This window comes from Phytophthora infestans, genomic scaffold (genome assembly GCF_000142945.1).
Source record: "Phytophthora infestans T30-4 supercont1.90 genomic scaffold, whole genome shotgun sequence".
In the NCBI taxonomy this organism is placed as follows: domain Eukaryota; phylum Oomycota; class Peronosporomycetes; order Peronosporales; family Peronosporaceae; genus Phytophthora; species Phytophthora infestans.
In genome coordinates, this window is record NW_003303669.1 from 110657 (window position 1) to 134409 (window position 23753).

Sequence of the window (23753 nt, forward strand, 5' to 3'; positions counted from 1 at the left end):
TCCGTTCTCTGAACGTTCGAATCCGATTCGCGCACATGCGCGATGCGCCACCGCTATCGTCGCGGTATGACGAGGAAGATCGATACGATCCCACCGTCATTACGAATGACCTGGACGAGGCCCAAGGCCGTCAGCTGTCCAATGAGCAGCGCTCGCAGTCGTTCCGACCTGTGGTCCGACCACTAGTTCTCACGTCACGTCGTGGCTACGGCTTCCAGCCGCGGAACCTTGCCGAAGCGGCCCGCCTCGCGGCGCAGCAGCCGCTGAACACGTACACGTGTGGGCCTGCGGCCTCAACTGCTGATGAGCAAGTGCAGCGGCACCGGCTCCGAGAGCGATATCTGACTCCACAAGTCACAACTCCTCAGGCGTATCAGGCGCGCCTGCAGATGCAGCTTGACCGCCAACCGGTTCCCTCTATGCGAACCATTCCGGTTGTTCTCAACCCTGGGGAATCCCAGCGTGCTTATGAAGCACAATTCCGAAGCTGGGTGGAGAGAGCTCGACGGCTCCCCTCCTACAATGCTCTTCGAGCAAGTTTCTCTGAAACTGATATTCGTTCTATAGAGACGTTTGCGCTTAGACTTTGCTAAGTCGAAAGCACGTCGACAGACATCGGGACCCCGTCCCCATCACCTCGAGGCATCACCACCTCTTGCTCATGCTGCGAGCGCCGCTCATTCCTATGAGCCGGCTGCTACAGCCACTGGTCGGAGCTTGAGCTCAGCCACCGACCTGTCATCCCCGCGTTCTAGCGGCGGGAAGCGCTCGGCGCCTGAAGACGCGGTCGTACGCCGTAGCGGCGGGGCAGTGAGTGTGCCCGATCAAAAGCGTCGACGACGTCAGGGCAGTCCTGCCGGAGGACAACCTCAAACTCCCAAGAGTTTTGTGAGTGAGGATAACCCCTCCATTTCACAAGGTACTGAGTACGACCCTGGCGCATGCGCCTCGCCATCAGGCGTTCCACATGGAAGTGGAGCTCGCCGTGCTCATCGAGCAGAGCAGGAGGGGGCCGAGCCTCAGCTGGACTCTCGCGTCGCGAGTCGCAGCGACGTGTTCGCGCTGGAGCAGCGTGTGGGTTCTCTGAACCAGTATCTCCATGATACGACTGACTCTCTGAGTCGCCTTGCAGATGGTCTCGATGAGACGAACCACCGCGTGGACTGGTTTGAACAACCACAGTCGGTTCAGAACCGAGTCGCGGACCTTGAGCGTCAAGTCGCTCAGCTGCAAGGTCAGATCGACTTGCTGTTGCGTCTTGTGGCCCCGCCACCTGCTGTCGCTCAGCCTGCCGTGGTTCGGCCTCCCGCTGTTGCGCAGCCTGTCGTGGCCCAGCCACCGTTGGCGCCAACGCCTCCGCGCTCTACCTGAGCAGGGTTCTGATACGGCTTGAGTAAGCCAACGTAGAAGACTGGATGCGTGCGCATCTTCTTCGGAAGGTTAAGCGTATACGCTAGGCCATTCTTGGCCACGACTTTGAACGGCCCTATGAACCGTGGTCTCAATTTTGTCTTAAAGACTGCAGACACTGCATGAGTAGGTAGGTTTTTGGCATTTAATAAAGCTTGGTCTCCGACCTCAAACCTTTCTTCATTGCGTCTGCCTTTGGCATCTGCATGTTCTTTTTGCATGTCTTGGCTTTCAGCCATAGCGTCGCGTACTTGACGCATTACGCTTAGTCTCAAAGAGACAAAGTCATCGACTTGCTTGCGAACCGCAACAGGGCTGACATCAGCTAGCCGCTCGGCTATCCCTCCCCCATCAAGCCCTGAGCCACTGCGTGGCGGCGTCAGTGGGACGCGAGGAGTAACCAAGCCGTCCACATAGAACGGAGTGTAGCCTGTCGAGGCGTGCACTGCATTATTTAATGCGAACTTAACGAGTGGGAGCATCTGGCTCCAGCGTTTTGGCGCCTCAGCGCATACGCTTCGGAGGATATCCTCCACAACGCAATTCACGCGTTCGGTTTGACCATCGGTCTGCGGATGGTCCGCTGTGGACATGTCCAAACGAGTGCCAAGCACTCTGAAGAGGGACGTCCAGAACTTCGCGGTGAAGCGCGGGTCTCGATCCGAGACAATTGCCTCAGGCAAGCCATGTTGGCGAAAGACTCGGTCTAAAAACAGCAAAGCTGTACCTTTACCATCTATGGTACCGCCGCTAGATGAGCCATCTTGCTCAATCGGTCTACAAAGACCACAATACCCGTGTTTCCTGCCTTGTCCTTGGGAAGGCCAAACACAAAGTCCATACTCATGGACTGCCAACATCCCTTGGGGACAGGCAAACTCGCCAATGGCGCTGCCGTGCTCGGCGCGGACTTCGTCCGTTGACACGTCTCACACGTGCGTACATAGGTGCCGACCCACTTATACATTTTGGGCCGCCAGTACATCGTGCTCACCGAGCCGTAGGTCTTCTCCCGACCTAAGTGCCCGCCCACGGGCGTATCATGAACCTCATAGAGGATTCGATACCTGAGATCCTCATCATGAGGAACGACTACACGAGGGTTATCCTCAGAGTCGGTGCTGTAGTACAGCAGGCCGCCATCGAGCGAGTATCGATGCAGCCTCGCGCGTAAACGCCCAGACAATTCTTTGTCAGAGTCTTTAAACTCTTCGCTCCCAAGAGCCCGTAGCAGCGCTACGCACAAGTCGTCTTGTGCATACGCTCCGCGTATCAAGTCAGGCACTGACGACGTCACTGTCGTGACATGAGCTAACTCGTAGTCCGGCCTGCGCGAGAGCGCATCGGCCACTACATTAAGCCGCCCCGGCTTGTACTTCACCTCGAAGTTATACTCGGCAAAGAAGGAAAGCCATCTTGCCATTCTCTGAGAGAGATGAGGCGACTATGTCGCAGTGCGTAACGACGCATGATCAGTAAAGATCACAAAAGGGTTAGAGCCTAGCAGGTGTACCCTGAATTTGACTAGAGCATACTTCATTGCAAGTAGCTCTTTGTCATGAACTGGATAGTTTTTCTCTGCAGCTTTGAGCTGGCGAGACTCAAATGCGATCACGCGTTCACGCCCTTCGGCGTCTGCTTGTAGTAAAGCACAACCGATTGCAAAATCGGAGGCGTCACAGACGACGCTAAACGGATTATCCGGGTCCGGTAGCGCAAGGATCGGAGCCTGGAGAAGGCTCTCCTTCACAGCCTCAAAGGCTCCGTCGTGCTCGACGTTTCAGCACCATGGTGCATCCTTCTTAAGGAGATCTGATAATGGCCGAGCCATCTCCGCGTAATTCGCGCTGTACTTGTGCAAGTAATTGGCTAAGCCTAGCCACTTGCGTAAGTCTTTTTGGTTCTTGGGAACCGGCCAGTCCACGATGGCCTTGACTTTGGCAGGATCTGCCCGTAAGCCACGCTTCCCAATGAAGCACCCGAGGAAAGGTATCTCCTCCGCGCCAAAGACGCACTTGTCCAAGTTGGCATACAACTTATTAGTGCGCATGCACTCGAGCACCGCTCGCAAGTGGTCAATGTGGTTATCCACGTCTGACTTTCCGTGCTCGGCACGACTATGGACGAATATATCGTCAAAGTACGTTTGAGCGTACGCCCGGTGGGGCCTAAACAGCTGCGTCACAAGTCGATTGAACGTTGCTGGTGCGTTCGACAGCCCCTGGGGCATCACCAGCCACTCCCAGAGCATACCGCTCGGAGTACTCACCGCTGTCAGCGGAATGTCGCTCGCTCTCATGAGCAATTGGTAGTAGCCATCGACCAAGTCGAGCGCGCTGCACAGCGTACAGCCTACCATGTTGTTCTGCAGAACATCCTTGCGAGGAATCGGCGTTTGCGCCGGGATAGTGGCCGCATTTAGCTTGTTAAAAGCATGAACAATGCGCCACTTGCCGTTCGGCTTTCTGACACAGATCGTGGGTGTCGAGTGCGGAGACTTACTCTCACGCACCATCCCTGCCTCGTGCTTCGCACGGAAGAATGCGTCAATGACGTCACACTGCTCTCTCGGCAAAGGCCATTGCCTTGTTACGCAGTATTTGGTTCCAGGAACCAGGTCAATCTCATGACACACGCCTCGATCCGGAGGCAGGCCCGTCGGTGGGTCTTTTGAGACAACGTCTCCATACTCCTTCACCACCGAGTAGAAGGGATCCGAAGGATCTTTGAGGATCGCCGATCCACTTCTTGCGCTCAGCGCCTTCTTGGTGTCCTCTAGGACCGCGTCGTCCACGACGGATGAGGAGTTCAACTCCTCCTCAGGTCCCAGCTGGATCACCTCGGCTAGCTCGCCTGCCTTTAAGGCTGCGCCAAACTCGGCAATGGACATCTCGTCCAGCTCTAGCAAAGCATCTGCAGTGAGCAGAGTGTCAAGGCTGATGTCGCCTTCTACCTCCCCCGTCACTCCGTTCACGAGTGTGTACAGCTGTTCACAGCAATCACGTGGAGCCTCACCGCTCGTCACGTTGGACACATCGTCCGACGTCGAAGACGTCACAGACGCCCTGCGTCTTCTTCTCCTCTCCCTCCGCGACCGAGCCCGGCCGGATGAGGGCGGTGTGGTGACATCTCCGTCACCCCCACCGGGTGCAGCAGCACCATCACTCCTCGAAGAGGATACAGTGTCTCGCAAGACACTCGGCTGAAAGCCAAATGGTTCTTGACCTTCACACAGTGAACTAGGTGTCACTTCACCTGCATCACCTGGGCCACGCCCATGATGCCTCGACTCGCAGTCGACCGCGACCCTCGGGTCACGCAGCGGTAGGTCATCGACCAGATTCATACCACTCAGTGGATTACGCGCCACTCCGCGCTCGTCCTCACCAGGACCCAGCAGTTGGTCATTGACCTGACCTGCACCGCTCCGCGGATAACGTGCCGCACCACGTACGCCCTCAGGGCAAACAGCAACCTCGTTGCTAACAATTTCGGACATACCAATGTCCAGCACTACGGCCGCCTCGGCCTCGTGCTCGCGCCAGAAGCGCTTCTGCTTCCTAGCAGAGGTGGGTTCATGAATCACCAAAGATCCACTAGGAGCAGGGTGCGACGCACCCAGCGTTTTCGACTTCCAGTCGATCCATGGCTCATGGCGTTCCAGCCATGTCATGCCAAGGATGAGGTCATACCTCGCATCCAGGTCTAAGACCAAACAGCGTTTCACGCTATCGAAGTTCTCAAACTTCACTCCAAGGTCGACAGAGACCTTCGACACAGTTGCCAGTGTCCCCGTCGCGAGACGGACAGAGATCGTATCTCTCGTTGGCACTTCCAGTGCCTCAGCATACAGCTGACTTCCTTCCAGGGTGGAGCGACGGGCGTAGTTGCCCGAGGCTTCCGAGTCAATCAAGACTCTACATGGCTTTGCAAAGCCCTTCACGTTCGCTTGAACGACCAGCAAGCCCGGCTTGCACACACTCTTCTCGTAAGAGAGCTCAGCTCTCTTCGGGGCTGAGCCCCGTTGCCCTCTACCTCTTCGAGGCACAACAGAACTCAGTTCTTCCCCCTTAGGCCGCCCCGCGCCTACTGGGAGTTGCCGTTTTCCGGCGATGACCCAGAGGGTTGGCTCGCCGGAGCCTCGCGCTTCTTGCGCATAGGGCAATAGGCCCTCAATTGCTTAGTGCTATTGCACACAAAGCATCGGCGGATGCCGGCGCGCTGCTCCGCAGCAAGAAGCTCCGCTTCTTCATCTTCAGCATAGCTGAGGTCCATCGGCTCTGGACCGCTCGAAGAGCTTGCGCTACCAGCGCTCCAACCAGGTCGCGCCGACCTGAAGTTGTGCTCGGCATTCAATGCCACATCCACCGCCTCTTCAAAAGAGTTAGGGTGTACACGGAACACTTCCTTTCGAGCTGCGCTCACGCGAAGTCCCTCCATGGACACGGTCACGCTGACCAGTTCCGGAAGAGGGTCCTCCGCCATTCCGGCGATAAGAGTTCTCAACTCTTGGACATAGTCCAATAAATCCTTCTTACCCTGGCGGGTAGCAAGGAACTTTGACCGGATACGGTACGCCTGATTAGGCGGCGCGAACACGCGCGAAAGCTGTTGCTTCAGCTTACCCCAAGTGGGAAATGCAGCGTCAACAGACGTGCCGCACGTTAGTGGCCATTCGCGAGCGCGACCTCCAAGCCTGGAGATAGCCAGCGCCACGCGCTGATGCTCAGACTGGAGCAGGGCCGATCCCATGGCCATCTCGACCTCACGGGTCCAGAGAAGGAGATTCTCTCCATCCTTCCCCTCGAAGTTTTTTACGCTCACCATGAGCGGTTTCAGTCTCATAGACTCTTCACGCGTCATCGACGCCGCCGCCGTTGCGGCGCTCATCTTCTCTTGGACATGCTCCAAGAGCGCGTTCTCGTAGCGGGAGAACGATTCCAGCCTGGCAGTGACCGCCTCTGGACCTTGCGATGCAAGATGAGCCACGCCCTCCGGGCCAAGCAAGGACATAAGCTTTGTAAGCGCGTCCTGCTGCGCCAGGGGCAAATTCGCGAACACGGGGTGTTCCATCCTCGCAGAGGGTATAGTCAACCGACTCAGGAGCGGGATTGACTACAAGTGCTACCAAGTGCAGCGGGGCTGCCGTAGCTTTTAGCGTCAGAGGAAGACGTTCGACTCAAAGAGTCACTAATACTAAGTTCCTTATCCAAAGGACACTTACAGCCCAAGACCAGGGCTCAAAGTTAATACCTTAACTTTATGCTTCAAAACCAGAAGTGTTTTATTTACTATTATTGCGGCCAAGCCGCCTAGGGGTAAATGTATCTGTTTAACTATCTAGCATAGTTAAACCTAATCAAATGCATAACGTGTGGCTTTCGGCCAACGTACTGAGAGACCTTGTTAACTCTCCAACTTATGTACTGAGAGTTTGTTAACTCTCCGGGTACTTCGTACCCCTGTGTGTTCCACACTATGTAACCCCGTTACATCCGTTGTAGACCGCTTCGGGCTCAGCAGAAGTGGGTCAATCTTCGCCTCGCATTGCTTGCACGTAGGGCCCACCATTTTGCAAACTGTGAGTATGATAGCAAATTATATTGTTTTAACCAATTACTTGCGTCCAAATATTAGCCAATAGCACGGTACTGTAAGGCTGGTATTTATTATTAGGCAAAATATTAAAATGTTTTTAAATATTAGTATTTGGCTTAGCTTTAATATATTATTATCAGATTTCCAAACAAATACATATTTTACATGCAATATAAATCGACTAAAACAATTATCGATCGTGCGCGCATGTATTCGTCGGGTACGGTGCACGGGAGCAGATACCGCAATGACCGTGCAGCCGCGCGCCTTCATTGCACGGTGGCAGTGTTGAGTGCCAGGTGAAGTAAAAAAGATATATATTCGCAAAGTCTCTACAAAAAGTGCTGGTCGTGAAGCCTACTTTAATAATAATAGAGACGATGCTATCGTCTCTACTTTAGAAAGTGTCTGGAGAATTGCATCGCCGAGCTCTTACAAATGCGGCCTATGAAGCTTTTTTTAATAATACTAGTACTATTAATATCGTCTTTACTTTGAAAAGTGTGTGGAAAATAACATCGCAGAGCTCTTACAAAATACTGGTCTATGAAGTCTACATAAATAATATTACATATCTCTATTTGAGAAGTGTGCAGAGCTCTTAGAAAATAAAGTGGTTACTGTGCCCGATTTGCAGTACTTACGACAAATTTTGCGTAGCTGAATGTCAATAATCAAGTATCTGCGCAGCTCGCCTGGCTGTTTGCAACCAATCGATGCGTTTCGTGCTCGGCAGAAATGTTTACCTTACGTCCAATCGCGAGGGCGATAGACGGTCTGATCGTGCGACAGATCCAGTCAGTGTCGCAGGTCGGTCAATATTGCCCAATCCGGGCGCGAGTTAATTGTGTGACGCTTTTGGATATATTTGTAATTTTGGCATAGTTAGGTCGAGTCAGAAAGGTAGGCGCGGTCGGTAAGATGGGAGGATACTGTATTTGATAGGCCGAGTGTAGCCATGCGAAAAGGCGGGCAAAAGCAGCAAGAAAGGAACCGGACGGACTTATTGGCAGACGGACGGACACGCTAGAAGGTTAGAAGCGGAGCGACTAGCGCTCTGGGCGCCCGCTCCGCGGACGCTAGGGCATGGTTGATTGATGTAGTATGGGCTGACCACCTTCGCTGCGCTGCGGTGAGCTAAGAAACCCTTACTCAAAGCAAAACTACATTTAGTATATAAAAAATACTGTGCTCAAGTTATGTTGCGTTGCAACAAACGATGTACACAATATCGTTAGTGTTTACGTGTTCTACATCACCAATTGCCTGTCAATCTACCTTTTCTTGAAGTCATTTTTGACAACATCACTTATAAAAATGTCTGCGTGACGGCTGGCTGAGTATATATGCCACGTGCTCGTGATAACCAAAACATATACATGGGGTCACTGTTGCTTTCACGGTACTTTTGCATCGGGATGGTAGTTTATTGTGCTTACGCTTGTGATGTATGAGTCATTATGACCAAGCGCATTATTTACTGAAAACAGGTCATACCGCAGAAATACATGCATGCTAACCGCACGTCTGTTAGCAGTAGTCAACGCATATATATAAGCGCGGGGAACACCTTATAGCCACCCGAGCTCTTATCTCGACCATTATGGATAGGGCACTAAAGTACAGTACTACGTACAGATACATCGACTTGCGACAGCCACTTGTATGGTCTGCATTACCGCACACGTGTTCGTGTCTACGTAGACAGCTACATATCGTAGCGTGTAGTACTCACTTAATACTGTAGTTTTAATTTGTGAGCGCACATTAGTGGAATACGCGCTGTGAACGTTGATAATACATACAGCATGATTTAGCTTATGTCCAAATGAGGGAGTGTACTTGTCGTCTACGTGACGTGTATACGGATAGGAACGGCCAGCTCGCGGCTGCTCCACAGTAGATACCATGAGCTAACTATCATATGAAACGCGCTACGTTCTTTAGGTGCGTCAACACGTTTGGTAGCGCAACAATCAGCTTACGGTATGTGCGGTCCCAAACCTTGCGCTGCCCGCCGGTATACAAATTACAAAGATAAGCGGGGTAAAGGGCCTAAAGTGTATATTTTCCAGTTACTTGCTCTTCTACGGCTTCTTTTGCTTGATGTACTTGGCGTTTCGGGCGGTCAGCTTGCGATGGCGGCTGAGTCTCTTTTTCTTCTTGGGGTACCAGTCGGGGCCCATCGCCTTCATGACGTTTGCCAGGCTTTCCTGGCGGCGCACTTTGGTCGAATCAGGTGGTGGGAGCTTTTCCTCCCAGAACTCAACCGCCTTTGGGCCGTTCTCGCAGGTAATACAGCGCCGCATGATGTCCCGCCCGCTGATTGTACGGAACGCGTAACCGTACTGCAGTTCCCGCAACCGACGCAGCGCGCCCGGGTATCCGTCGTAGACCGCTTCGGGCTCAGCAGAAGTGGGTCAATCTTCGCCTCGCATTGCTTGCACGTAGGGCCCACCATTTTGCAAACTGTGAGTATGATAGCAAATTATATTGTTTTAACCAATTACTTGCGTCCAAATATTAGCCAATAGCACGGTACTGTAAGGCTGGTATTTATTATTAGGCAAAATATTAAAATGTTTTTAAATATTAGTATTTGGCTTAGCTTTAATATATTATTATCAGATTTCCAAACAAATACATATTTTACATGCAATATAAATCGACTAAAACAATTATCGATCGTGCGCGCATGTATTCGTCGGGTACGGTGCACGGGAGCAGATACCGCAATGACCGTGCAGCCGCGCGCCTTCATTGCACGGTGGCAGTGTTGAGTGCCAGGTGAAGTAAAAAAGATATATATTCGCAAAGTCTCTACAAAAAGTGCTGGTCGTGAAGCCTACTTTAATAATAATAGAGACGATGCTATCGTCTCTACTTTAGAAAGTGTCTGGAGAATTGCATCGCCGAGCTCTTACAAATGCGGCCTATGAAGCTTTTTTTTAATAATACTAGTACTATTAATATCGTCTTTACTTTGAAAAGTGTGTGGAAAATAACATCGCAGAGCTCTTACAAAATACTGGTCTATGAAGTCTACATAAATAATATTACATATCTCTATTTGAGAAGTGTGCAGAGCTCTTAGAAAATAAAGTGGTTACTGTGCCCGATTTGCAGTACTTACGACAAATTTTGCGTAGCTGAATGTCAATAATCAAGTATCTGCGCAGCTCGCCTGGCTGTTTGCAACCAATCGATGCGTTTCGTGCTCGGCAGAAATGTTTACCTTACGTCCAATCGCGAGGGCGATAGACGGTCTGATCGTGCGACAGATCCAGTCAGTGTCGCAGGTCGGTCAATATTGCCCAATCCGGGCGCGAGTTAATTGTGTGACGCTTTTGGATATATTTGTAATTTTGGCATAGTTAGGTCGAGTCAGAAAGGTAGGCGCGGTCGGTAAGATGGGAGGATACTGTATTTGATAGGCCGAGTGTAGCCATGCGAAAAGGCGGGCAAAAGCAGCAAGACAGGGAGTGCGACGGACTGATTGACAGACGGACGGACAGACCCGCTGCAAGGTTAGGGGGCGGGAAACTAGCGCTCTGGGCGCCCGCTCCGCGGACGCTAGGGCATGGTTTGTTGGTGTTAAAAGAGACGACCACCTTCGCTGCGCTGCGGTGTGCTTAGATTTTTTACTTAGAGCGAAGCTACATATAATAGATATATACTGTGATCTACTTATGTTACGGTTCAAACCAACACTGCACACAATATTCTTAGTACTCACGTGCTATGATAGACTTGATCACGGCTTAACGTGATCTGCAAGATGAGAACTATCTTACCCGAGAAGGTTCTGTCTGTATCTCGTTTTAGCGCATTGCTCCAAAAATAACACGAATCGGAGGCGCGCGTGGTTGCAAAGCTAATATATGCTGTAAGGAAGACGGGTCAGTATCAATGATGCTACGAAATATGCGTAGATCAGTGAGGAATCCCAGTGTAGCTGGAGTAAATACGCCTACTCAAACATATTACCCATCTGCTCGTCGTCGCCGTGAGGCAGTCGCCACATATCATCGATTGCGACGGTCTAATAGAGCAATGTTAATCAGCTCCTCGCGCGAAGTATCTTTTAGGATAGGTAGTATTTGCCGATGGTCACCACAAACATCAATATTATGCTTTGAAATTATTTTGCTGAGCTGTTTGTGATGTTACTGAAGGTTATTTCCACTATCTTCCGCATGCATGTATCTTACTTGCATAGCTGACTTTCTTTCTGACTTATTTGCACAGCTACTGACTGACAGAGTGGCGTAAATTCTTTCCGACTGACATTATACTGGGTCCGATATGTACGACAAACATACGAAGATATATGGCTGTAGGCAGAGTATCAGATCGTAATGATGGTTAGACTTGAATTGAATAATAGTTCATGTACATTAGATGGAGTACTTTCGCTGCCTACTTATCAGCTCGGCGTGCTATTTGATGTGTCCGTGCATATATCGCAAGGTCGTTATTGAGTGTATTTGCCACGCGCTCGTGATAGTTCAACCTATGCATGGGTCACTGTTTCTTTATCGGTACTTTTGCATCGTGGTGCTAGCTTTCGGCGCCTACGCTTCTGATGGATCAGCCTATATGGCCAAGCGCGCCACTAACTGGACGTAGGTCATAACCGCGGTGATACAGACAGGCTGACCGCGCGTATGTAGGTAGTGGTCAACGCGAAATATGCGCGCGGTGGGTACACCTTATAATCATTCGCGACTCAACCGGACTCTCGTCTTCACCATTATACACAGGAAACTAAAATACAGTACTGCGTACAGGCACATCGACTTGCGACGACCACCTGTGTGGTCAACACTACCATAGACGTGCTTGTGTCTATGAAGACGGCAGCTTATTCGTCGGGGGCATAGTGCTCACTCTATACTGAAGCTTACATTCGTGAGCGCACATTTATGAAATATACGCTGTGAGCGCTGATGGTACAGATAGCATGGTTTTGCGTATGCCCACGTGAGCGAGTGTACGTGCCATCTACGGTGACGCGTAGGCGGATAGGAACCACCAGCTTGCAGTGGTGCACAGCTGATTCCATGTGCTAATTACTTTATGAAGCGCGCTACGCTCTGTAGGTGCGTTAACACCATTGTCAGCTTACCGTATGTGCGGCCCCAAGCCTCGAACCGTCAGCCAGTATACCAAAAACAAAAATAGGTAGGAAAATGGGATCATAAAAGGGTATATTTACCATTAGTTGTTCTTCTGCTGCTTCTTTTGCTCGATGTACTTGGCGTTTCGGGCGGTCAGCTTGCGAGGGCGGCTGTGCCTCTTTTTCTTCTTGGGTACCAGTCAGGACCCATCGCCTTCTTGACGTTTGACAGGCTTTCCTGGCGGCGTACTTCGGTTGAATCAGGTGGTGGGGCTTTTCCTCCCAGAACTCAACCGCCTTTGGGCCGTTCTCGCAGGCAATACAGCGCCGCACGATGTCCCGCCCGCTGATTGTACGGAACGCGTAGCCGTAATGCAGCTTCCCGCAACCGACGCAGCGCGCCCGGGTATCCGTCGTAGACCGCTTCGGGTTCAGCAGAAGCGGGTCAATCTTCGCCTCGCATTGCTTGCACGTAGGGCCCACCATTTTGCAAACTGTGAGTATGTTAGCAAATTATATTGTTTTAACCAATTACTTGCGTCCAAATTTTATTTAAGTGATCAATTATTGGCAATACTTTATTGCAGTACCGAATAGCTCATAAATATTTTAAAACAAATGGGCTCGAGAAAAAGGCTGGGTCAGTTCATATTGTCCTTGGAAGCAGGAAAAATGCATCCTGCAGCAGTGTAGACACTTCCACAATGTTGGCGCCCAATAGAACACACTTCAGAGTAGGAGAACCAGACACATACTTTAAAAGCATTCGCGGTTATCGACAAGATCTTATTGCATATTTTTTACTCGACAAGCATCAGTTTCTAGCGGTTACTTGCAGGTGATCCAACATTTACTCGAAACTAATCTTTTCCCGTACACAATCTCCGTTTTGTTGAAGCGGCGCCCCTCGAGGATCAGACAACATGGAGACATCGAGCACAAGCGGGGCGTTCACCGTCTCGCTGCACTCGCTAACGTGGTATCCTGGTGGTGCCGATGAGGAGACAGCAGAGCGTCAGATTTGGGGACTTGTGCAGCTCGTGTCGCCCCCGGAGCAGCCTGTCGAGAGCTTTTGGTTTGGCGCGGAGAACCCTAATATGATGACCAGGAGCTTATCGATTTCAACACGGAGCAGCAACCAGCCGCTGCAACTTGACTACAACCAGGGATCTAGGGCCGTTCCACTCACGATTAATGCTATGCAGGAACTGGTGCAGACGCAGCTGCTACTGTCGCTTTACTCTGGTGTGTCCAGAGCTCGTTCAGTGGATTATCTGTTGAGCAAGACACTCGTGCCATTAAGAACGCCACTGCTAGGAGGGAGAAAGAGGCAAGAAGTGGAGTTCGTGTCGTCTGGAGAGAATTTTGTGGTGGATCTCGACGTCCAATGTGACGTGGCGCTGGCTGACGTTTTGCTGGGCGCGAGGATACTGGGGCTTCATTCGCCTCAGATATTGAATTTGCCAGATGAATGGGCAGCTCCAGGATGCATAAGCAATGAAGAGGCGATTGCGTTTTGTGCATCACAGCAGAACACGGCTTCCTACGAGCTGAAGATTGCATTGCCACGTCTGGGAGAGACAGATAACGGTGTAAATGGTAGCGGTGGAGAGGGAGGAACGATGTCGCCGTATAGATTTGATGCTACAACATTGAAGGGAGGGAAACTACATTTTGAACCCCGAGTGCAGGTTCAAAGTGTGTTTTCAGGGTCGGAGCAGTACATGGTGGTGGAAGAAAGTGTTAAGCCGATAGCAACAGATGGCGAACAGCAAGAAGAGCGATCAGCTACACCCGATTCAAGTTTAACAGGGAAGTGGAGTGTCCAATTTCCCTCAACGGCTGAAGTATCTGTACTATATTTCAAGGTAAGGAAGCGTGTGTCTTGCATATTAATCATTTTGTTTTGGCTGTAACATAGGCAGCTGAACTAATATGAATTTTCCTTCTTAGAGCTCCGTCGAACGTTTAATTGAGTTTCTTGTGGTGGAGAAACACCTGAATGGAACATTACGAAGAAATTCTGTCGAAAACTCGAGCGGAAAAGCAATAGATGCCATTTCAAGTGAAATAAGTTTGTATCTGCACGAGCTTCTCGCGCCCGGTACCACTCAAATCGTGCCAAGGGCTCCATTACGAACCCTGTTACCTGTTACACGAGCCTTCCTGGAGCAAGAGCTGGCAGTAGCGCCGTCGAATGAGGACAAAAAGAGGTTCCAGGCAGCGTTAGCTGACTACGATACGACTATGCAGAAGGCATTATCTCTTACCAACGCAGCGATAACCGCCGGAACTCACGTCGAAATCGTGGCGGAGATATTGCATACACCACTGGTTTTACAGCCACCTCAAGGTCTGGAGTCGCCTTCGAAATCAATAACGCCGCTCATTGCCCCGCGCGATTTGGAAGCTGAGGGTGAAGAACGTCGCGACATTTATGGGGATCTTCGTACAGAAATCCGTTTGGTGGCGGCAAGTCTTTTGCGCGAGTACACGGAGGCGTTCCACAATGGAGACGGAAGACAAGGAATAGATGACTATGCAGCTGATGCTCCAACTCTACGTGATGATAAGAAGCAGACTCTCATCTACCGACTAAATACTCAAGGTGCGTATCACTCACTCAAACAATCACTCAAGAAGCGGATTGTGCCTGTCATACGCGAAACATTTTCTCGTGGTGAAGTCACATTTGAAGGAAATGAAGAGGACGGACAAATTCAACTGGACGAGAAAACCGTGGAGGAAAAGAAGAAGGCACGATTCGGCCAGCTGTACGCTCTTCTCATGCGAGAAGTTAATGCAGTTTTGAATGAAACGTTCTATTCAGATTCGAACGCGCTGATGGAGAAGACATACGCGACAACTGAGGGGCGACCAACACCAAACGAAATCGAGGCTGTGTTAGAGATGTTGCGGCTGAAAACTGTGGAGAACGAGGTTATTGGCGATTTCGAGAAAAGCGAGATGCTGCATTTGGACCGTATTGCGTACGCAGAGCAGCATGCGGCTCATGTCCATATACACCCGAAGAGTCACGAGCAGGTTGATGTGGGTGCGGCATCCGCATCTCAATTACTGATGAATGTTTGGTACGACTACGCACGCTTCTGTATTGCTCAGACACGACTTGAAAAGGCAGGGGCAGCTTTACAGCAGTGCTTGCGTCTCGATTCTCCCGCTATTCGACCGTTGCTTGCTCTCGTAGCCGTCCAGTGTGAGCTGCGCGACTTTGTGCGCGCCGAGTCTTTCGTAAAGAATGCTGTGATTGAGGCAGAGGCCAGTGCTCAATCAGGCGACGGGGCTAGTGCTGGGTGTAGTGCACTGGCTCACGCTTTATTTGCGTATGTTTTCTCACAATTCGAAGGAAAAGACCCGACTGGAAATTATACGCTGTTCGAGCTGCTCAAAGCACAGAAAATGCTTCAGATCAGTATAGGCAACGTTAAGCAGCGAGACATTTCGTGCGTGAGTGCAGTCTGGATAATTCTAGCGGAGTACGCTCATGAGTGCAGGCTGTGGGGGGTCACGCAACAAGCGTTGCAACTAGCTGATAGTAATTTGAAATCTCGTGATATAGTTTGTGCTGAGTTACGAGTCATGAAACGAGCAATGGAAGCCGATCTGTGTCTGATAGATGGTGTTGCTGGTGAGGGCGCTGCTTCTCGGGCGATCAAGCTGCTGCAGGAGGCCTTAGAAGTCGATGCATCTCATCCTGTTGCATGGTTCACTCTGGGGACAGTGTATCTCCGACAAGATTCTCAAACCAAGACAGCAATAGAGTGCCTGCTGCGAGCACTGGAGCACCGTGGAACCCTGCACTCAGAAGTGCTGCGACTTACATTATACTTGCGCCTGGGCCTAGCTCTTCTTCACTCGTCACAGTTCGAGACAGCCGAGTCGACGTTCCTGTTAGCGTGCGACGAGTTTCGTATAGCTTCGTGCTGGCTTGGTGTTGGGATTGCTTGTGTTCGGCTCGAAAAATGGGAACGAGCGCAGATGGCTTTGGCGGAGGCCAATAGATTGGACTCTTGGAATCCCGACGTGTGGGGATATCTGGCGCTTCTATCTCTAACAGCCCCCGCCGCTGTGAGTGGTCGTGATGAACAAGATGTCCAGCATTTTGTTTCGCAAGCCTTAAGACATAACCTCAGCAAACCAGCTCTACTGCGAGAGCTCAGTAATGCATTCATGGCGATTGATCGTCTTGAAAGCGCAGAAAGGCTGCTGCGGCGGTCTTTAGCCTGCCAAGAATCTTCTCTCACCCGCAAAACACTGGCAGATGTGCTAGCTGCCCAGAATTGTGCCGAGGAGGCGCTTCGACAATATACGCATTCGCTTGAAGTGACTGACGACGCGGAAGAACGTTGCGCTTTGTTGGAGAAATGTGCTCAGCTGCTTATCACACTCGGTAGACCAGAGGAAGCGACCGAGTACAAAACCATCGTACGACAGTTTCAGGCGAGCAGCTAGCCTTCATTGATGGGAGTGTAAAATCTTATTGAAAATGTTTTCTACTGATTTACTTCTTCATTCTTTGGTTTTCAAGGAGCAATGTTGCTCATAAATTATTGATGTTGGTAAATCCGAGCAGCATTCCTTTGTTGATGTATCAAGCGAAGAGCTCATTTGACAGTGTGCGAATTGATGAGACGTTGGCGGTCAAAATGTCCCGAGTGAGAACGGTGGCAACCGTCTTTGGCACTGTTCCCGTTCCCCCTCTGGAGTGACCTGCGACCCAGCCACTTGAAGTCGCACGGCAAGAGGATGAGCGGCCGTCGGGGCTCGTCGGATTTCGTTGCCCGGATTGGTGCCTGACCCCGTCGCAGTGTGGAGAGGAAGCAAAACTGCCCGTTGAGTACGCCGTCAAAGGTGCATCTAAGGCCAAGGTACTACCTGTCGTCACAGCGATGGACAAGGTCCCTGGGACGGACGACACGGACTACGGCGATACCGCAACGTACATATGCGAAGGACAGCGAAGCGAAGGGAGGGACGTCACAGGCAACATTGTACCCAAGGACGTGCTGACGTGCGGTTCGACTGAGTAGGGATACGGTACCGGTGACATTGTGGGCGAGGGGAGTTTCGTCAGTCGTGAATTTTACCTAGAAACCCCGAGTTGACTTAATGCATTTGGCTTTATATTACTTATATTGCTGTCTAGAGCTCGCTACCGTTGATCAGCGCAGGCGTCCCGTTCCAGGGCGACTCGCGACACGTGGTGGAGAAGCAAAGTACTGCTTACGCTTTGAAGTAGCTTGAGCCGGCGTGTGAGTGGGGGGGAAGATCGTGATTGGATCGTGGACGTTGCTGTAGTGTTGGAATTCCCACGTGAGCTCTAGCTACAAATGTAGTTAGGAACCTCCCACTACAATACGTCTGCTAGGATAGCAAACGATCGTTCGGGTGGACCTGAAGACCCCAGTTCTGCCCTTGCGCCGGGACATACTGGACCTTGTAAACTACTTATATAGGCCAACAGTAAAATAAGAACACACTACTAGCACGAGCAAAGCTAATAGGTGTTATGAATCCTCGTGGTCCCAACAGCGAAAGGGTACCAGACACGGGTAAGCCATTTACGAGGGCAATGAGTGCTCTTCACTCGGTTGGAAGAATAAAAGGGATGAAACACAAGCACTCCTACTCGTGCAAATAGGCAACAATAAGCCGTCACGTAAGCCTCCCGATAGTAATCGGACTAAACACACAGTCTCTTGGCCTTGCCGGATGAACCCTCGCTACAGAGCTTCGAGCTCACCAACAGGCATAACACACTCAAACAAGCTTGACCAGACGCTTACCTTGAAGCTCTGTGTGCTTGAGTGGGAATTCTGTTCTGTATTTATGTTTACCCTTTCGGGCCTATTCCTAATAAGAAGTCCTAATAATGTTTACACATATCAAGTGAAGTATGATCCGTTGTGGATCTTGTTGCACGCCAAGCGATGTCTGCACCGTCGCATGAGCATCTTTAACAGCTCGCGTCCTTTCCCAGACGGTGAACGTGGTCGCGGAGGCTTCTGCGAACTCATCCCATCCGCCACCGAAAGTTCGTACCGTAGGTGGTCAGTTCTTGGCCGCTGGATGCGAATCCGGCCAGTCCATTAATAATTATAAGGACAGCCTGGATTGAGCGGCATCTGGACCGTATCAAATATTCGTTGAGTGTTTGGTAGTGACACCGTCGAGTCTCTTGCACCTTGGAGTCACCGTACATCACGTGACTGAGGGTTCGTCGCTTGAACATCTTGGGCGGTGTCGCGTCTTTGTCGGCGGGCGATTATCCGCAACTATGGCGAAATCACTACACCACAACTGCCCCTGTTGCAATGGGAGCCACTGAGATGGTGACCGTTGTGACATCCATGTGACTTGCATCTTACTCGACACCCGTGTCGCTCACCTGGCACGGCATGTCGCACGAGTTTGCACCCATGACACCGTATGTCGTACGGGTTGACTGGTGCGGTCAATGACGCCACATGTGCATGTGTGTCGACTCCCAGTGATGTGTACGAATATAGTGCACCTTCTGCCACGCCATCTGATGTCTCCATGCATTGGCTAAAAATGGAGACGCAGACGAAGGTTTCTTCGCGACATTTGTGTACGTCGTGAGATTACCACTCGTTTACATTGGTACACTCGTCGGGCGCCAACACCGATTCCAGTGCTTACGCGGAGGTGCCCACCATGACAGCGTATCCGATCTCTTCCAAGTCGAGTGCGCCTACCCCAGCAAACGCTCTGGTGGGTGGCGCCCCATCCTTTCCATGTCTGACGTATTATACCCGGACGCGTACATGCTCAACGACCGCAAGAAAAGACTAGAAGTGCCTTGAATGTTCGCTGCTATTGTCAGCACCTTCCATCCCAACTGTTTTTTATGTTGACATCGCCAATGAGGGCTCTCTGGCTTGTGCTGCCTCTTCGCTGCTGGTCTGTTCATCCGTATCCCATTGAAGAATACGCCCCGGGTATATTTCAAGTAAGGGGGCATGGCGATCACTGTCGTTACCTTCCTCGTTACCAAGTTCCCTGCCTTCCTCTACAGCGTAGCAAGCTACCAGACGTATCCCCGAGTACTCAATTTTCGCGGCTGTCGTTTGTCGTGCAATAATGTTTGTGTTTCTTTATCCATAATTCACAACTCGATCTAGTCCACGTAAATCACCGAATTTGAATGCGAAGTGTTGATGCAGTATCGTTTTTCGTCTGATACCACAGGCTGCTTCATCCTGTGGTCAGTTCAACGCGTGACCACGCCATGCTAGTGTTCTTAAGCCACCAGAGACATCTGCCTCCGGTGTTCACTCTTTTTGCCACGCAGAGAATCATAAAGTAAGCCTCCACAGGATAGACTCGACTCTAGCTCCCAAGGCGGCTCGTCATAGCCAACCCAATATTCCCGTACAGCGCGTTCCGTGCTCGTAGACGATAAAAGACAATCATCGAGAATGGGCTTCACTTGTCGTGTTGTTGTTTTATTAGTCTTGACCTGTTTGCCACGTTCCGTGTACGGCCACACTTTTCTTCCACCCTCAAGACGAGACGTCTGCAGTCCTCCTAAAGCATCATCTGGCTGCAACGGATCTTTGGGGTAGTCGGGCGAGGGTTCGTCTACGAATTCGTCAAGCTTAGGTGTTTTCGGCTGTCATTGATCCATCACTGACAATATGCCATTGCTGCCAAAATCGTTCGAAATGTCGCCTCGCTCGTAGTTTTCACCCTCGAGATATACGCCTTTCGGCGTACAATGTACGTGCGGCGGCTGTACACGCGAAATCAACATTCGGTACTTCGTCCATCGCCTTTGTCATCACATTTGTGCCATTTGAGGTGCCGGTTGTTGATTCGTTTGTAATACTGGCTGTGCGCAGAAAGGACATCACCTCGTACTTGGGGTGTTTCTTACAGGTGTAAACAAGCCCCCAGTCGGCGTCTCGGCGTCTGCCCGAGACTCAGAATGATAACTCGCTGGTGCATGCACCACCTTTGCCACATCTTGGAGTCCGTGGGGACGCGCTTGTGAAATGTTGGTCGCAATATTAAATGCGCAAGCGGCCGACATGCCGAGGCTGTGACAAATGTCCTCAGACTCGGGTAACAACTGTCCTGATAATGCCGCATTTGCTCCAATCTCGCAACGAACACTCCGTGCCGTGTTCATCACCTTCGTCGCAACGTTTGCGCCCTCAGGACCAACTACCGATGATTCGTTCGCAGAGTTGGCAGCGCGCAAGGCCAAACCAACATCGTCTAGACTGGTGTCTCCATCTAATCCAGTGCTGTTACTTGTCGTTCCCGTCGTTACCTCAGACTCGAAACGAACACTTGTTGATGTATGCAATATGTTTACCGGGCTCAGTAGATCGAGTGTACGCGCTGCCGAGGCTTCGTTTGCATTAATACCTCCGCCGTGAGCTGCCGCATAGGTGTCCATAGGACTTCCGGAAAATTGGACATCATTCGTGTCCCCGGCTGTCACCCCAGACGCCAGACAGGCTTCCACTCGTTCACGTTCCTCCATGATCATCTTTCAGCGCTCCGCACTCGTCAGACGATCACCAGAGTCCATTAGCGAGTCTTTGAAGGGCCTTGCTAGCACCCCACGGGGTTCTGGATAGTCTGGTCGCTCGACTGCCGAAGGCTGAGTTGCGAGCCATTGCTCATAGATCTCACACTCCCACTGGAACAGCTCCCGGTATCTGCAGCCTTCATAAGCCAGCACTTGCCAATCTTGGTACTTCTTCGAGCTCAGACGCACATAGCCGTCTCCTCGCGGCAAATCCCCATCTGGTATCCACATCGCAATCGAGTCGTGTGCTGGTAGGTACACAGTTTGGTCGGACACATTGGTCAACCGAATACTTTGAGGCCGTCCACGTCGAACCCTCGCTACTGACGGGATTAACTTGTCCATTCGACGAACCCACAGTACGTGTTCTTCCATTCCGACTTGACGCTTTGCTAGTCGATACTCTCGCCACTCGTGCGCTTGAATGCCCAAACGCTCGGGTGGCCCGGCATTAACATGAGAGCCGTTGTCTTGACTGTCGATCATGTTTTTGGTCTTGATCAGTGGGATTTGAAATTCGTGCGGCAATTGCGCTGCGCCGTGAAACAGGTCCAACCGAATCTCAGCTAGGATCATAAAGTCGGTTCCGAGTACCACGTCGACGCCTGCACTATGCGCCATTACCACATCTCGAATTTGTACACCATCTCCCATCCGAGCATAATTTTGACGTACGCTCGTCGTGTCGTAGATACCTTGCCTTCGCTGATTCCTTAAAACGTCAATACGACGTCCGTGATCAGGTACGCCCCGGAGCCACAACTTCTTGGCAAAGGTGTCAGTGATCACACCAACGTTCGCTCCCGTGACGAGGAGAATCCTCGTCCGCTTGTCGTTTACAGCGCCTTGCACCAGAGCTCTCATTCTGATCCTTCGGTCAAATTTCTTGGCCGACCACCACCCCTGTCTCTCGTCAGGGTCCAACTTATCATCTTGGAGTGACCCTTGGGCTCGTCTCGTGCTGCACTCAAAACCACGCCGAACGAACCCTCGCTGATGCACTCATCAGCATCAGCATCCACCGAGGATTCTACTCCTCTCCTTTTCATTTTCCGTCGCGTTCACACTTGTTACATAATTATCAGGCCATTCACTCTGCCCCATGAAAGCTAAGATACAATCTGCTTCCATTGAAGGCTCGGCTAACTGTAGCAGCCCGATAGGGGCCAACCCAGTTGTAGCTAGCGGGCTGCCTAATTGAAAAGACGTTCCTGAACGACGACATTGAGCTCCGGTGGGAGTTCCTCCTTCGTGCCTTTGGTGCGCACGAATTTGGCAAGGTCTTGGAAGTTGCGGAAAAAGTTCGCATTGTCCAGCATCGTGAGGTTGTTTGCAGAACTTGCATCGCTTGTTGCAGTAATGGGCGGAGTTTCTCACGCCACCACACACCGCGCATGGTCCGTACTGTGGACGTCGTTGTCGCGGCTGAAGTCGCGTCGACCACGTTGGTCTTGATTGAACCCACGGTCACCACCTCGGCGACCTTGGTTGAAGCCACGCTCGCGATCAGGCATGTTCCCACGCGTCTGACGGTTGTCTGAACGTGCGTAGGTCCTTCCGTGGATGTGCGGCGCTCATTTTCATTAGCTGCGGCGAGGTATCGGTCGTTTCGTCCAATGAGAAGTCACCATCTGTATTTTCGGGCTGATAGTCGTTATACACGTCTTGGTCATCGTTGTAAGTGTTCTGGTCTTCATTTGAATACTCAGTACCCCCCCCCCCCAGAAAAGCTTTACGACCCTCCAATTCAGCTAGTAGATGATCCAGCAAGGTTTCAATGAGCGTCACTCTTGGTTTGTTGCGATTGTCATCACGACGACGATCATCACGTCGAGCATCACGACTCTAGAAGTGTCGATACTCACTGTCACGCTTAGCCATTCGCTCCTTGCCCTTGAGAACATCTTCGATGATCTCTTCGAGCTCGTGAATGTCGGTGACTCGGGTATGGTAGAGACTCTCCGCCAGCTTGTCATCATCGCACGTTGCCAGGAACTGCTGTACGTGTTCTTTCGCGTCGCGACCACTCTTCTCGAAGTGTAGACGGGCGCTCCGAGCGTAGCCATTCAGCCTGTTTATGTAGTCGCACAGATGTTCGTTACGTTCTTGCTTTGCAGAGTAGTAACGGGACAGTGCCGTCTGCGTGAACCGCGAGCAGTAGTAGCGGATGAACGCATCGCTCAACAACTTCCACTTGCGCTTCGTATTTTTCGGAGGTTGACGGAACCAATGAATGGCTCCGTCACGGAGACTTAGCTCAAATGGAATGCGTCTGTGTGCGTTCCAGTCATTTCGTAGACGAACGCACGGAGCCACTGCATACAGTTCTCGCTTTTATTACGAGAGCCTGAAAACGGCTTGATGCAATCCAATGGTCGGTGCGACGCCATTTCAATCCTCGGTGTCGGGTCCGCGTCGTTCAGCGTTGCCAGCTCGTTAATCTGACGCATCAACTCGGCTTGAGGGTCTTCCTCTTCGAGTGTATGCACCAAAATGTCATTATCACTTGACAAACCATCGCTGTCAACTTGCTTGGGCAGCACGTTTGGGAGCTCGTGCACAACCCTGGCCACCGAATAAACCCTCGTCACGAGCGTACATACGTCGCATACGGATCACCGAACGTGGTGTAGCCATGGGCGAGTCTTGAAAGTACGGTGAAGCCTCGGTAGGGCCAAAGGCATCACGGTCAACGTAACGCTTGGTCGGAGGAGTATGGTCGAGTCGTTGTGGTGTCTGCAACGGAATCTTGGACAGATCTGCTCACACGCCGCTTTCCAGCGTTGATGCCGACAGCACCAAATACCTTCTGAAGCTTCTTTTTTCCATTTCTGGAGAGCAGCCCCGGCCTCATAAGGACATCAATCTTGGAGCGACATCGTCGATGGGTAAGTCTCGTTCTCGAAGCCCGGCGACAATAGGAGCGAGACTGAGTTTCCGGCAACTTGGCTAGTCGAAAGCGAGCTGACTAGGTATTGAAGTTCTAGCGCAAGCGCAGGCCAGTCGGCCTGTCCCTTGGGAATGAGCTGGAACAGCTGCATC

At 51.3% G+C, this 23753-nt stretch overlaps 1 protein-coding gene across 1 annotated transcript; it reads left to right on the forward strand.

Annotated features, from left to right (window-relative positions):
• Window positions 1–13050: 13050 nt before the first annotated feature.
• Window positions 13051–16600, forward strand: PITG_19205 (uncharacterized protein; the record flags this gene model as incomplete). The annotated part of the gene is made up of 2 exons (XM_002997031.1): window positions 13051–13995; window positions 14081–16600. The coding sequence occupies 2 exons, from the start codon at window positions 13051–13053 to the stop codon at window positions 16598–16600; spliced, it is 3465 nt and encodes a 1154-aa protein (XP_002997077.1).
• Window positions 16601–23753: the final 7153 nt, after the last annotated feature.